At 49.1% G+C, this 14,449-nt stretch overlaps 1 protein-coding gene across 1 annotated transcript; it reads right to left on the minus strand.

Annotated features, from left to right (window-relative positions):
- Positions 1-2,824: 2,824 nt before the first annotated feature.
- NEUROG1 (neurogenin 1) lies at positions 2,825-3,358 on the minus strand. Its single transcript, XM_063349471.1, has one exon. The coding sequence runs from the start codon at positions 3,356-3,358 to the stop codon at positions 2,825-2,827; it is 534 nt and encodes a 177-aa protein (XP_063205541.1).
- Between the last annotated feature and the right edge of the window lie 11,091 nt (positions 3,359-14,449).

The raw sequence follows: 14,449 nt of genomic DNA on the forward strand, positions 1-14,449 counted from the left end.
AAATGATTCTTTTGATAAAAATAAATACAAACCCCGTTGTTGTAAACGGGGGTGCAGGTTGGTCCTGCAGCCTCTGAATATAGGCATTCCATCTGTCCCAGCGGCAGATTTGTTCAACTATGTCTGAACCTATCACCGCTCGAGGGAAAAACTGTTCTCTGACTCATGTTAATGTATGAATCTAATTGTATCCTCACGCAGTTTGCAGCTTTCATTGCCCATTAGGAACATTAACATCATACACTGAGTCCTGGTAGATGTATGGTCTTTATATACTGCATAATGTCCACAGATCTCTGCTTGCAGCAAAGAAAACACAAAAGAATAGAGGATATTTTGAAGTTTTGTGGAGTTTTTTTTCTTTTTTTTTTTTTCTTTGAGATTGAAGTCCAGTGTCTTGGGACCCAGTGACTTTAGATGACCTTCCGTCTCCATGGACTGTACTAAATTTCAGCCCCTGGAGGCTACTCCATACAAAACCTCCTGGCTTTCAAGGGCAGGTGCAAGCAAAGCTTCACTGCGTCACAGATCAAGACCTGTTACTGCCAGAATTAGATTTCACAAATCTCTTTTATTTAACAGGACATCATTAAGGAACTGGCCTATACTGGTTGATGGTGCCTTTAATTAATAGAAGTATTATGCTGCTATTAGGATTTCCAAGCAATAACATTCCTTTTTCAGCATTTATACTTACTGAGGAAGTAACGTGGATGTGTGTGTGTATATAGACAAGCATAGGAAAACTCTGTTACAGAAATATAAAGACAGCAGACTCAGGCACTCAAAAGGGAGGAAATGCTGACACTGAGGTGTCTGTGTTATCTTAATTTGGCTCCTCTCCTATTTTTTGTGGCAATTATATGCCCCCATGTTATATTTTTGATCATATCTCCACCTTCTTCATTACACAGGAGGGTTGACTTTCAGGCACAGATTTTGCCTGTGTGATAAACAGCTTCTCAATGTTTTGCCCGATGCTTTCAGTGCTTGCCCTCTGCCTTCTTCCCTGCACAGTGTATGATCGTGTCCTGAAGACTGAATTTCTTCTTGGGCTTTTACAGCAGTCCTGAGCGTCTGAGTGCTCTGAAAGCTCTGCTTAATGAAATCATTAAATTCACCAATGATGTGAGGGGGGGGGTGGTACCCGAGTTTGGCAGATGGGAAACTGAGGCATAGGAAAATGAAAGGCAATTCATTCCACTAACCCTGAGCTGTCCCATCTGAGATGTGTAGGAGCTGAGTTATTCGAGCTTGTACAACACCGTATATCCAAGCATCCACCTCCTTTCCCCACAAACACCCCATTAACTGCCCATACAGCTCTGATGCACCAATGTTTTAGGGATGGCTGGAGAGACATGGTTGAGCTGCCTCATTCTCTCCCATAAACCAGGGCAAACAGAAAAAAACTGTTGCTTTTAAGGGTGTCTGTGTGCCCAGTGCATAATGGGAGCGTTGAGAAATGCTGAAGAGGGGGAGGATGGAGACAAGAGGAGTAGAAGCCCTTCAGCAAAGTAGGATTTGGGGGGGATCAGAGTGCTCCCCCATTGCACACAAATGCAGGAGAAAGGAAAGGCTGTGGTTTCCCAAGAGTGGAACAGACTTTGTGGCCATGAGGACCCCTGTGGACACCCCCAATGTCTAGCTGTGCCAGGGCTGGCGCCAAGCCCATGCACCCATCCCACCGCGTGACCTGGGGAAAAGGGACAGTTTGTGCCAACCAGGTTGTCCCAGCGCTGCAGGTTTAAGCAAAGCTGTGAGCTCCATACTCTCTTCAGGGGCGCAGCATCCTCTCTGTGCCCCAAATCCCCCAACACTTTCCAGCTCCCCTTACAAACCATGGCGATGACAGCCCTGAACACCAACACTGCTGGTGGCACCCGCTCTGCTGCATAGGCTGAACGAGTCTCTAATCCCTTCTCTGTGAGACTCGGGGGCCAGCTGATGTTTGCAGGTAGCCGCACGTGTCTGTGGCCAGCGTGGTGTGAGAAACGACGGCTTGGCCCGTGCTGACTGTCGCCTTGGGGCAAACGCTTCTCTTCCACCCCAAGCTCCTTCTGAGGAGCAAAAACCCCTGAGCTTAAGAAACAAAACTCCAGAGGCACCGCTGAAATTCAGTAAAAACGTTAAAAATTTTATTTACAGGGTAAAGTACAATTTCTTTTTTTTTTTTTTAAAAAGAACCCACTTTGATAAGAGGCATAATAATAGAATAAAGCTCTTTATGTACAAAAATACAATTTTCATATGAATGAACATCTTGAATAAATTAAACCGCTATCCGGCCCCGTCGCTGAATACCCCGTGTCTGCTCCTGCTCTAAAGCAAGACCGCCGCGCTGGGGGTCAGCATCTATAATGCATGAGCCTCCCCGCTCGCCCGTCGGGCGCAGGGTCCCATCGGGGCCGGTGCTGGGGCCCCCCCGGGAGGGGCTGAGCCGCCCCGGGCGCAGGGCAGGAGGGATGCGCTGAGCCCCGCGCTGCGCCCCGGGGCCGCATCGGCCCCCTAAGCCTTTTCATGGCATTGTCAGGGCGTTCAAACCAAATTTTCATGCTCGTTTTTCTTCGCCGGAGAGCTACAAATTGTAAAATTGACTTTTCACCTCGTCTGCGGCAGCAAATCTGTCGCTTTTCTTCCCGGTTTTCGGTGTCGTAGGGGAGGCGAGGCGGGGGGAAAGGGGGAAGGGGCTGGAAGGGGGGGGGCTGGAAAGTGCAACGGGAGGAGACACCCCCCCCCCCCCACCTCCCCGCTCCCGCCCGCCCCCGGCCCTCGGGGGGGGAGAGCCGGGCGCGCCCCGCGGAGCGGCGCGGAGCGCTGCGCGCTAGCGGCAGGGAGCGCCCGGGGGGGCGGTGGCGGCGGGCAGCCCGCGGAAGCTGCGCAGGCTGTCGGCGGGCGCGTAAGGGCAGTCCTCGGAGGTGGCGGGGCTGCTGGGGCCGGAGGCGGAGGCGCAGAGCGAAGGGGCGGACGGGGAGGCGCTGGACAGCCAGGAACCGGCGTCGCTGCCGGGGCTGGGGGGGGCGGCGGCCCCGCGGTAGGCGGGGGGCGACGGGAGGCACTGCTCGGCCAGGCGGAGGGTCTCGGAGAGGGCCCAGATGTAGTTGTAAGCGAAGCGCAGGGTCTCGATCTTGGTGAGCTTGGTGTCGTCGGGGAAGGTGGGCAGGACGCTGCGGAGCTCGTCCAGGGCGGCGTTGAGGTGGTGCATGCGGTTCCGCTCCCGGTCGTTGGCCTTCACCCGCCGGCTGCGTTTCAGCGTGTGCAGCAGCGCTTCGGTACGCGCCCGCGCACGACCGCGCCGCCGCCTCCGCTCCCGCGGAGCTTCCGCACCGCCGGCGCTGCTGGCCGCCTCCGCCGGCATCCTGCGGGGAGAGAAGACGGAGCCCCCGTCACTGCGGGCAGCCGGGCAGGGAAGGGGCGGCGGGGGGGGAAAAGTGAAGGGGAAGGTGCGAAGCGGACGGGGAAGGGATGGGGGGGGGGGAAGAGAGGGGGAAAAAAAAATAATGGGGGCGGGAGGGGGGTAGTGCTTGGCACGGCGGCACCGCGCCGAGCAGGTGCCGGCGCCCCGCGTACTCACATGGAAAGGCACTCCCAGGGATGCAGTAAAGCAATAAAAATATAAGAGAGGAAAAAGCAAAAGCGTCCCGCTGCAGGGGGAGGCAGGGCGGACTTCGGCGCTGGATGGGGGAAAAAAAAAAAAAAAAAAAAAAAGGAAAAAAAAAGGGAGAGGCGGGGCGGGGGGGGGACACGCGACCGCTCTTGTCTTTGAAGTGCTGCGGGCTGCGATCCGCTCGTGTGAGCGGCGGCTTTGGCACACGACGGCGCGGCCGCCCGTACTTATAGCGGCGGGGGGACAATGGCCCCGTGGCCGCCCCGCGGGGCCGCGCCGAGGCGGCAGGTCGGCCCCGTGCGCCGCGCCCTCCGGAGCGTGCCCGCAATTACCGCGGGCAGCCGCGCATCTGCCGCGCCCCCGCGGGAGGGGGGGTGAGGGGGGACACCCCCCCTTCTGTCCCCCGTCACCCCCCCCATGTGCCGGGAGCGGTGCCCGGCTTGGAGGTGGAAGGGTCAGCCGGCCGTCCCCGGCCGGAGGGTTCCCATTCTGGGTTTAAATCGCTGGGATTTGGGAGAAAGCGGTGAGGCCAGACTCCCAGAGGATGAGCCGTATTTTTTTCACCCGGATGGAGGGTTTCTTCGGGTTTTCTCTACACCTTGCGATTTTTCTACGCGTCCCCGTCAAAGTGAAAATACTCTGAAATGATTGCAAGTCCCCCATCAAAGTGAAAATACTCTGAAATGATAAAACTTTTTAACTCAAAGCAGGTTTTTTGCCTCCTGCATTTCAGAAGTGATTATTTCCGCACACTTTGGCTTTTGTGGGCTTCGCTTTGAAAAGGGTTTTGCAGGTGCTCAGAAAGTTAAAAATTCCAAATGGCCTTTATCTTATAAACTTCAGTGGTCGTGAAAGTATTTATACAATTCTTCTTTGTCTCTGGATAAAAACCACGAACTGTGCAGTTTTTATTGTAAAGTTCTTGCTGCCGCTGCTAATCCCCGTTAAGTGCCCAGGTATCACTATTTAACACTTTGGGAAGCCACAGTTTTATAAGTGGCTAAAAAGTTTCCAAATTCTGGCGTCTGGCGTTTTGCACCCTGACTCTCCGTGCCGAGAGGAAGCCCCATTGTCAGCACTCAGGTGCTTGCCTCTCTGGAAGGTTTTCAGTTTCACTGCCCATCAATAGCCATTTTTGGGCATCTGTGCCTAAACTCATATGTAATCACATGCTTTACCCTTCTATTAGATGTAGGTTCATTCGCCCCACTGTGATTTTCTCCTATGCCTTTGATAAATGGGTAAAATTGACAGCGTAAGTTGTTGTCTTTACCTCTCTGTTTTAAGCTCCTAGCAACCACTCTTTACTTGAACCTGAGAGTGGAGTTTGCTATTGGAGGTGTTCCGTCTGCTTCCCCCCCCCTCACTTTGAGATGATCCAGGAGACCAGCAAACGGCCACAACCAACCTTCTTTGTGCTCGAAAGATCACGCACAGAAGTGAGCAATCCAAAAAGCCCTGGGAGATGAATATTAACGAGTCTCAACCTAGAAATAGTTTTCCAGTGGCCGAGCTGGCAGAATCGGCTCCCTTTCTGCTCTTTAACATCTTTATATGGCTACAGACCTTCGATGTGCGATATAACCCTGTAAGGCCAGGTGACGGGGGCCAGGCTGTTCCGCTGCAGGGACTGAGCTCTCTCAATCACCGGCCCTGCAATCAGGCTGATGTTTTTAGGGCCTGTGCATACGTAAATGACTTTCTGCGCTAAGTAGTTCCACTTCACTGAGTTCCTCGTGTCCTTAAGCGAGGGCACGATTCGAGGCCTCGGTCGGCAGGCAGAGATCAGCGGTGGGGTTCCCAGCAGAAACCAGGAGAAAGTCAGAAAGGACCCAAATTTAAAGGTTATGGAAGCATATGGCAAAAATGTTAAACTTTTGTTAGTGTGCACTTTGTATATAGTGATATAAACTGCGGTGTTGTCTGCAACACTTTGATTGTCTTTTGTTTAGGTGTCTTTGCGCAGTCAATAGTTTATTCATTAAAATGTTTATGATTCCCTAGAGTTTCACAGACTTTGGCACAACCGATCACTTGTCTGAAAGTTTGCAGTGAAAGCGCATTATTCATTAGTCCTTATCCATCATTTGCCGTTTGTCATTTGTTATTCTCTTGTTTTAAAAGTTTGTGCTCCAATCAAGGAGGGGAGAGAGCACCATGTGTCTCTGTGATCAGTCACAGCCATGAATAGCCAGCGCTGAAGTGAATGTTTCACAAACAACCCATAGGCTGAAATTTGTTTGCATAATCTATTCACTGCGTACTTATGAATAACGAATGCATTCACAGAACCAGAATTGTTTCAGGAAGCCTTCGCAAACAGAAAGAAGTGCTAAATATCTTGGATAATTTATTCCCGATGAATAATTCAACCAGTTCTATCGCAGGCAGTCTACTAATTTTGCAGATAAATTATTCAGCCAACGCAGATAATAGCTCTTACACCTTATGGGCCTGCTCCTATGGCATTCAGCTGCTAAGGTTTCATGAAGTTTTCTAAGATCGGGAAAGAAAAAAAAATCCCAAAATGAAACAGGACCTTTGATTTCAAGGAACATAGAAGTGTGTTTCCAGCATCTTGCTGATGGCCTTAGTCTGATTTTTAGCCTTTAGTATTAGCTTCTTTGCCTTGATATAAGTTCAGTAAGCTCAGATGGGCTCATAGATGTTATTAGTTTCATATTTTGAGCTCTAAGGAAATTTGCTGTAAATACCTTTTGCTTTGAGACACCTTACAGCACTTAAAAAAAAAGAGAGAAAAAAGATTCAAATATAATTTTTGTCTATGGAAACTGTAAAAGCACAGTTGGATCTGCCCATCCTTCGCTACGCGGGATGGCAAACTGCTCATCTGAAATCAGAGCAGAATGTTGTGGGCCCATTTCCATGGGGCACGTTTGTCACTTGGTGGACCCGGGACCTCGAGCACGAAGCTCGCTCCTCTGTCCTTGTGCTGAGATGTCGGATGTTGGGTGTCGCTCACAGCTGGACTCCAGAAAAAGTAGAAATTAATAAAGGCGGTTGGAGAAAAGGTGCCAGCAGGACTCGCAGCAAAGGCTGTTGGTGCTCGGCACCTCTCTAAATGCACTGTTTCCAGTGAGGAAAAAGCTGGTCCATGAGAAGATACCGTTCCCTGGGTAAGTGTTTATTGTAGCTTGTAAAGGTGACTCCACCTTAGAAATCAGCCTCACATGTCAAAAACGACCACAGTTATGATCATTAGAGCAGTGTTATTGTCACTCTTCTCCCCAAGCACAGAAACGAGCAGTTCACAGTAAAACTGCTCCCGCAATTGGAAGATGCCTCAGAGAAGTCAGAGGTACTTCTTTTTTTTTTTGAGCTTTAAGATTCACATCAATAACACTCGCCGTACTCTCTGTTTTGTTCCATTAGTACCTAAGGGCTTAAACTAATGTTGGGACAAGTGTTAAAACAATGTGTCAACCGGGAAAACACTACTTTTTTTTGCTCCCTCATTGTCTGAAAGCACGGCCAGAGCGAGAAGGCAGAGCTGCCTGCACAAGATGCTTTGAACTGAGTTTGGAGAGGGGACGTGGCTTGTGGCAAAGCCATCACCCTGGGAGCAGAAAGCTTGACCCGGTGCCTTGCAGGAGTAACGGGAGGAGCACGAGGGATGCCCACGTCGATGCAGCAGGAATGTTAAAAATAGATAGAAAACCAGAAGATGGCTCGATGGGGCAGCTTGTGTCCCTGTGCTTGTGTGGGCATGGTGCAGAGCGTGGTGGCTCCTTCTCCAGCCCTGGGTGGGGACAGAGGCGAGAGCCGCAGGGATGGACATACGGTGCGGTGCCCCTGGGACCCATCGCCCGGCCGGGGTCGGCTTACAGCTCCCGTCCCGAGGCTACCGGTGGGTTCAGGGGTTCACGCCTTGGCTGCTGGCTAATGGACAGCCCTGCAAGTCCAATATTTGAAAAGGATCTGAGCCTGCAGGGAGGCAGCGGGAACCCCTTCTTGCGGGGGAAACGCCTGGCGAACAGCTCAAGGGCTTCACCTAGAGAGGATTTGGCCTCGTCTACCTGCCTGTGGCCAGCGTGGGGCCTCGGCCGTGTGCTGGGGGCAACTGGCGGGAGGGGAGCACGGGGACATCGCAGGGAGGGTCCCCGAGTGCCGGGGGGTTCCCGGCCCCGAGGAGCCGGGTCGGCTCTGAAATCCCCCCTGAGCGCCTGGGAGCTGCGGCCGGGGCTCAACCCCTCCGGAGGCTCTGCAGAAATAGTGGGAATGTTTTATTTTCAGGTTTTAAACGTGTGATGTCACTTTTTCCTTCTTTTTGGAAGCGGGGGTGGGGGGACGGACGGACAAGTAGGTAAACGATTGTTCCCTGCAAGCACAAATGTATTTTGTTTGTTGTAATTAAAATGTTTTAATGAGACAACCATAAAATCAACCATTAATTATTTTTTTTCAAACACTTCTGCTTCCTTTTGAGCTAGGTCTATTTAGAAATAGTTTAGAGAGTAGCCTGCAGTTTTATTCTTTCTTTGGTATTATACACAGGAGTGGAGAAGTCATTTATAAATAATTACACAATGTTTTGGGTCTTTGGGTTTGTATAATATATCAAAGCGATTAGTACACGCATTGTTCCATTGTAAATGGTTTTTTTCCCTTCCTTTCAGTTTCACTTGCCTTGTCTTCTATCTAAACCTTTTTCGTGAAATCCTTTGTCTTCCTCATTCTTTTAGCTTGTTACAGTGCAGGGACATTCTTCTTATTCAAACACTCACAGCATGAGCAAAGAAAGCTACTTCTGTCGCATCTTAAGTTTTACCATAACTTTCTGGCATTTTCTTTTCTTCCAATTTTCCCAGACTACTGATAGGGTAATGAAGAATTATAACATACATCAATTATTGGTGCTCACGGTGTATTATGCTCCTGAATTCAAGGGGAGATAAAGAGAAAAAAAAAAAAAAAAAGAAAAAAAAGCGCCACTTTCTGTGGTTTTTGAGGCACATGAGAGAGGACTCGGCGCTGATTATTTATAACATCTTTCTGAGCATCAATTATGTTTGACTCCTACAACCACTTCCTTGTCCCACTGGTTTTATGGCCAGAAGGAGTCATTTTTGTGTGTGGTAGCTGCGGCATTTAACTTGTTTCTTTTATGAGGAGCCCAAACAATGCATCTTCAGGCCAAACAATCTATCTCCCCGAATAATAGCCCAAGTGTCAGTCAAGCGCTCGGGGCTGGGAAATATATGATCATGGTAAAGGGCCCCGGGAAGAAAGCCTGGAGATGGAGGGGTTTGCGCGGGGTCCTCGTGCGAGTCCCCGGCACAGCGGTGCCATCTCCCCGTTTGGGCACTGGGTGCCCCCGGGGATGGGGCTGGCTGCCTGAGGTTTCAACAACCCTAATCCGAGTTATCCAAGGAAAAGGGCCAAACCCTCCTGGTATGGTCACGCCGCCGGGGTACGCTCCCTGCCCAGCCCTTCCCCAGCCTCCCAGCTACCACATTAACTGGGAAAAATGAGATTAGGATGTCACCTCCGAGAAACGAGCCCTTTTTTTCCCCCCACCTTATTGTGCGAGAGGTTTTTCTTCTCTTCCCTCCCCCCCCCTTCTCCCGCCCACAATTCCCCCTCTTTTGTTGATTCGTATTTTGTTAATTGAAGCTGGAACACTTATCCTAAAAGAAAGGGACAAAATTCATTGACTGCCGTGAGGATAAAATCCCCCCAACAACGTGCAAAGCAGGAAGCTTAACTACACGCTGAGATGCTCAGGTTTTCTTTTATACCTTCCATATAAATAATTCTGCTTAGCAGTGGCTTTTATTTTTATTTTCTTTTAACTGCGATAAAGATAACGTGAAATAATTGAAGCTCTGTAATGTGGGATGAAATTGAGCCCGAGTTTTTTTTTTGGGGGGGGGCTGTCAGGGTCCCTCCAGATCTGGGGATGGAGTCTTGCAGCCGGGGGAGGATGCTCCGGGACCACCGGCAGCCCCCAGGTCCTCCAACCGGCCCGCCATGGGGGCCCGGGGGATTTGCTGCCATTTGCATAGCAGGTGTTTGGTCCTGGGCCATTCTTCCTTAAGGGAGTTTTAATACGGGATAAATTACCAGGAATTAGGAGGAGGCAGGCGACAAGAAAAGCGCTCGTGGAGTCTTCTCCCATCCGTGGCAGGGAAAAACGGCGAGAATGGCTTAAGAAAAGGAGAAAAACCCAAACGCAGCAGCTCTGGCCCCAGCCTGGAGTGTTTGGGGTGCACAGGGGTTGGAGGGCAGCTCGTACCGACTTCTCCTGAAATTCAGGTTTGAACTCAGGAACATAGTAATCCCAGAGACAGTAATACGATTACTGGCCTGGGGATCTTTGAGTCAGTAGGTCTGGTAGGGGAGTTTAAAATGTTAATCCCTGGTATAATCCCTTCCCTGGCATTGTATGTACAAGGGTTGAACCCGCAAGAGAATGGCCTGTTTCCTTCCCCGGGCTTCAGGGCGGGAGGGCAAAGGCTGGGGAATAACCCCCGCACTGATGTGCACGCAGAAACATGCGTGTGGACATGTGTGCACCTGTGTGTGCCCACCTGCTATGTTACATACGTGTACCCACAGCCATGAACCCGCAGGCCCGTGGACACTCGTTTGTGTGCACACACACGCAATCACACACGTGCACACACGCGTGCACACACGCAGCTCCTGCACGAAGTTTTATTGCTGTCCCAAAGATGGGGAGGGACTTCTTGTAAGGGCATGTAGCAATAGGATGGGGGGTAATGGCTTCAAACTGGCAGAGGGGAGATTTAGATGAGATCTCAGGAAGAAATTCTCTGCTGTGAGGGTGGTGAGCCCCTGGCCCAGGTTGCCCAGAGAAGCTGTGGCTGCCCCATCCCTGGAGGGGTTCAAGGCCAGGTTGGACGGGGCTTGGAGCAACCTGGTGTGGTGGGAGGTGTCCCTGCCCAGGGCACGGGGTGGGACTGGATGATCTTTAAGATCCTTTCCAACCCAAATCATTCTATGATTCTATGACAGCATCCAGAGATTTTTGGCAATACCTGTAGCTGTCATATTTGGGGTCATATACTGGCCTGTTTGTAGTCTTTTTGCAACACCTGGCTCTGGCCGTGGCTCAGGCCACGACAAATTGTTAATAGCAGTGGTGATACCAACTTTCGCGTACGTGTGTGTGGGCATATGTACATCTGCACACAAAATGGGAGAGGCAGGCTGGGTCACCAGTGTTCCCAGGGGGTCTTGACAAAAATTGCCTGTCACACCTCAGTCACTGCTTTGCCCTGCACATGAGAGTACACATAGACAGAAGAAAAATGAGATGCCTCACATGTTTTTAAGCAGAGAGTTGTTTTGAAGTGCATCCACCTGCAGGCTTTTGTTGCAGGTAGGAATGGTTTGCCTGTAATTTTTGTTTTGGCCCCCTGTAAAGGGGCATCGGTGTGAAACCACCCAGATGCTTTTCACATCAAGGGACGCTGGATGTATTATATATAAATGGAGGCCATCTATAGTAAAAGATTATATCAATGATGAAGAAACTGACATGTCCTCAATTAAAAATAAAAAGGAAAAAAACATGTGAATCCATCCCAAAAGAGATGTGAGAGCTGGGCAGGGACCTGCTGGCGCTTGTGGAAGCCCCAGCGCCTGGGAAGAGCTGGGCAAGTTGAAAAGGCAAGGAGGGAGCCCCAGCCACTGGCCCCTGCACCCTGACCCCCAGGAGCACCCTTCGGGGAGCAGTTCCCCCTCCCCGGCCATGCGAGGGCCGAGGGTGACACCCCAAGGCACAGCGCTGCAAACTCGGCCCTGCTGAGGGCTCACGTCTCCCTGGGCTCTGGAAAAACTCCCTCAATGGGGTTTATTCAGCAAAGCAAAACTTGCTCTAGTGACATAAAACCTCTGTGCTTCCCTTTGGGCTTATGCTGTCATTTTATTGCTTTTACTGCATTATTAAAAGGAAATAAATATTTTTTTAATCATCTCAGTAAAACTGTTATGTGACCTGGAGTAAATTGTAGAGATTTCTGAGTGAGAAAAAACGATGCAAAGAGTTTTTCCTTTTTATTTCCTTTTTATTTTTACCTCCTTTTTATTTTGATTTCCTTTTCCGTTTTCCAGCCGCTGAGGGTTGGTGGTTTGGGGCTGGTTTAGCTGTGGTGGGCGCTGAATTCTGGGGCGCGGGGAGACGGGCAACAGTAAAACTGGGATCCAGGCAGTGTGGAAGGAGGAAAAGATTTAGTTTGGCTTAAACAGAATATGAATTTTAGAAAATGTCAAAATGAAACATCTGGCAGCTGCTGAATTAAGATGCTTCAGTGAAAACACAGTGAGGGATACCCCAAATCTTTTTTAAAGTAACCTTATTTTATTTTTCCCTGCACCAACTCAGCTTTTTGAAGGATGTCCTACTGTTTTTCAAAGAAATTTCACTAAACATGAAAATTTCATGGAATTTCATTCCACGAGGCACCATCCCTGGATGTATTTAAAGGATGGGTAGACATAGTGCTTAGAGATACAGTTTAGTGGTGGGTTTTGTCAGTCAGAGTTGGGTTGATGGTTGGACGAGATGATCTGAAAGGTCTCTTCCAACCCAGGTGATTCTATGATTCTAAATGTGGTTGAAAATAAATGGTAAATAACTTGTAGATCTGCTGTGCTTCCTGGAATTTAAAGGAGTTCTTTGCACTGACATAAGCGGCCACTGGCTGGCTGTTTGACTGGGCTGCTTTGCAGTTCGTTACCTTGGTGTTATATGTGCAATATATCCTTTAAATTTCCCATTCTTCAGGGACAAAACCACAGGTACGAACATCTTAAATTTTAGCCTGAATCATCCCCCTGTTAGTGTAAGCGGTGACAGCGAAGGTGAGGGACTCAGCCTTGCTCTCCGTCATGCTGACAGCCAAGTATCATCTCTTTCAGCATCTCCTCACCATAATGTCTCCGGATATAAAAAGAAAAATAAAAGCATAGTGTTAAATTACAGGTGTAACAGCCCCTGAAAACTCCCAGGCAGCACATGGGTCCAAAGCACTGGATTTACTGGGACCAGCACCTAATGATACAGCTGAACTGGGTGGAGAGAAGGAAAAATTCTGCAGGAAGCCACTGCAGGTGCTGTGCTTTAGCACCCTTAACTAGTTTTCAAGGTATATATTAGCCCTTGTCATTACTGATTATTTTCCTACTGGGGTAGCTTGAAGTTTTAGATCTGCTAATACATATTTTAGCATGGCTTGAAGGCGTAAGATGCAAAATAAATACAAAGTACTAGTTCTAGCAGTCAGGGAATTAGGAAGTGGAGCAGCGTGATTTATGGAAAGTAAATGTTGTCCTAGGTGAGTTTTGGGGGCTGAATGTGCTCCCCCAGTATCCAGCTTCTCTGGAACAAGTCCTTGGCTAATGAGGGGAGACAGGTTTGGCTGATCTGTTTCCGCTGAGACTCTGCTGCAGGGATGCTGCTTTCTTTTCCAATTTAAGCATGTATTAAATTGCAGTAAGTTCTGTGTTCACAGATAAATAGAGAAATAAGGGCAATTGCTGATTATTAAGGGAATGTACTTCTTTTTCAGACTATAGACAATCCCTTGTTTTTAACCCTCTTGGATAAAACCCAAAGTGTTGTTTTTTTCTTTCACCCCAGGTTTAACTCGCTGCAGGTCTCAAGCCTGTTTCCATTTACTCTGGTGGGAATTAGAGATAATTTCGCTGGGGTGGGTGCAGCCACACTTCTCCCAAGCAGTGTCTGCATTAGGCAGCTCTGAGCCTCTTGCCCCACTCTGCAAACAGAGGAGGGATCCGATGGGGCTGCGAAATTGCAGAGAAACATCATTCACAAGACCACTTTTTATTACTTGTCTTGTGGGCCTTATGTATGTACAGATAGCTCCTACCCCAAAGAATGTTTTTTTTCCTTTTCTTTATTCCCCCCCCCCCCCCCCCAAAAAAAAAAAAACCCAAATAGGGTATGACTTTGGTTTTTTTATAGTTTTCAGTGGTAGGTGGTATTTATCTTCATTAACCTGTTAATGACCCCAGCCCCACACATCACATGCCAGGTGCTGGGCATTTAGCTCTTAATTTATGAACTCCACCCACAGCCTCGGCCGGAAAAAGAGAAAAACCCAACTTTCCTGACTTGTAAGTGATGGAAACAGCCACGAGGTGTCAACCTTTACCAAGCTGCAGCTCGGAGCCAGCTCTGCTCACCCGGCAGCAGCCGCGATGGACATCCCTCCGATGAGGTTCTGCCGGAAAACCCTGCTACCTGCTTCCAGTAAGTGGGGAAAAAATCCCCTGAGACTTTTCAGAATATGGAAAATTGATTGTTTTGCCACCAGTCTTTGCTTTATGGCCATGCTTTATTTCGATTTGATCTCCTTTATTATTTTCCCCAGCAAGCTTTAGCCAAGTTCAATGTTCTTGTCACTGTGTGGAAAAGGGAATGGGGCTTTTTACAAAGAGTATGCTTTCCAAAAAAAGATAAGGTCAAAGGTGGGGGAAGAAAAGGAGTATTATCAGTTCCAAGTTATATTTGTGCGTGTATATAATATGTATGTGTATATATGGGAGTAGTGAGTCATTGCAGTGAGTTACTGTGAATCTCAAGATGCCCATCCAGTCCCTGGAGCTGTGCCCCCAGCGCTCCTCTCCTGCGCGTTACAGCATGCTGTAATTACCCTTAAAACAGCAACTGGCATTCAATCAACTATTTGGATTATCATGACACAGACAGCACAGAGCTGAAACTCTAGGAAAACAGGAAGGAGGTTGGTTTTCCCATAGAAAACCACATCTTTCAATTTGTGTTTTAACTCCAGATTTCAGAGCTTGCTGCTTTCCAGCTTCTGTCATCAG

Source organism: Chroicocephalus ridibundus, chromosome 11, assembly GCF_963924245.1.
Source record: "Chroicocephalus ridibundus chromosome 11, bChrRid1.1, whole genome shotgun sequence".
NCBI classification, from domain to species: domain Eukaryota; kingdom Metazoa; phylum Chordata; class Aves; order Charadriiformes; family Laridae; genus Chroicocephalus; species Chroicocephalus ridibundus.

Excerpts from the sequence above, each read along its gene's own strand:
- NEUROG1 (XM_063349471.1), bottom strand. The coding sequence starts at position 3,358 with ATGCCGGCGGAGGCGGCCAGCAGCGCCGGCGGTGCGGAAGCTCCGCGG.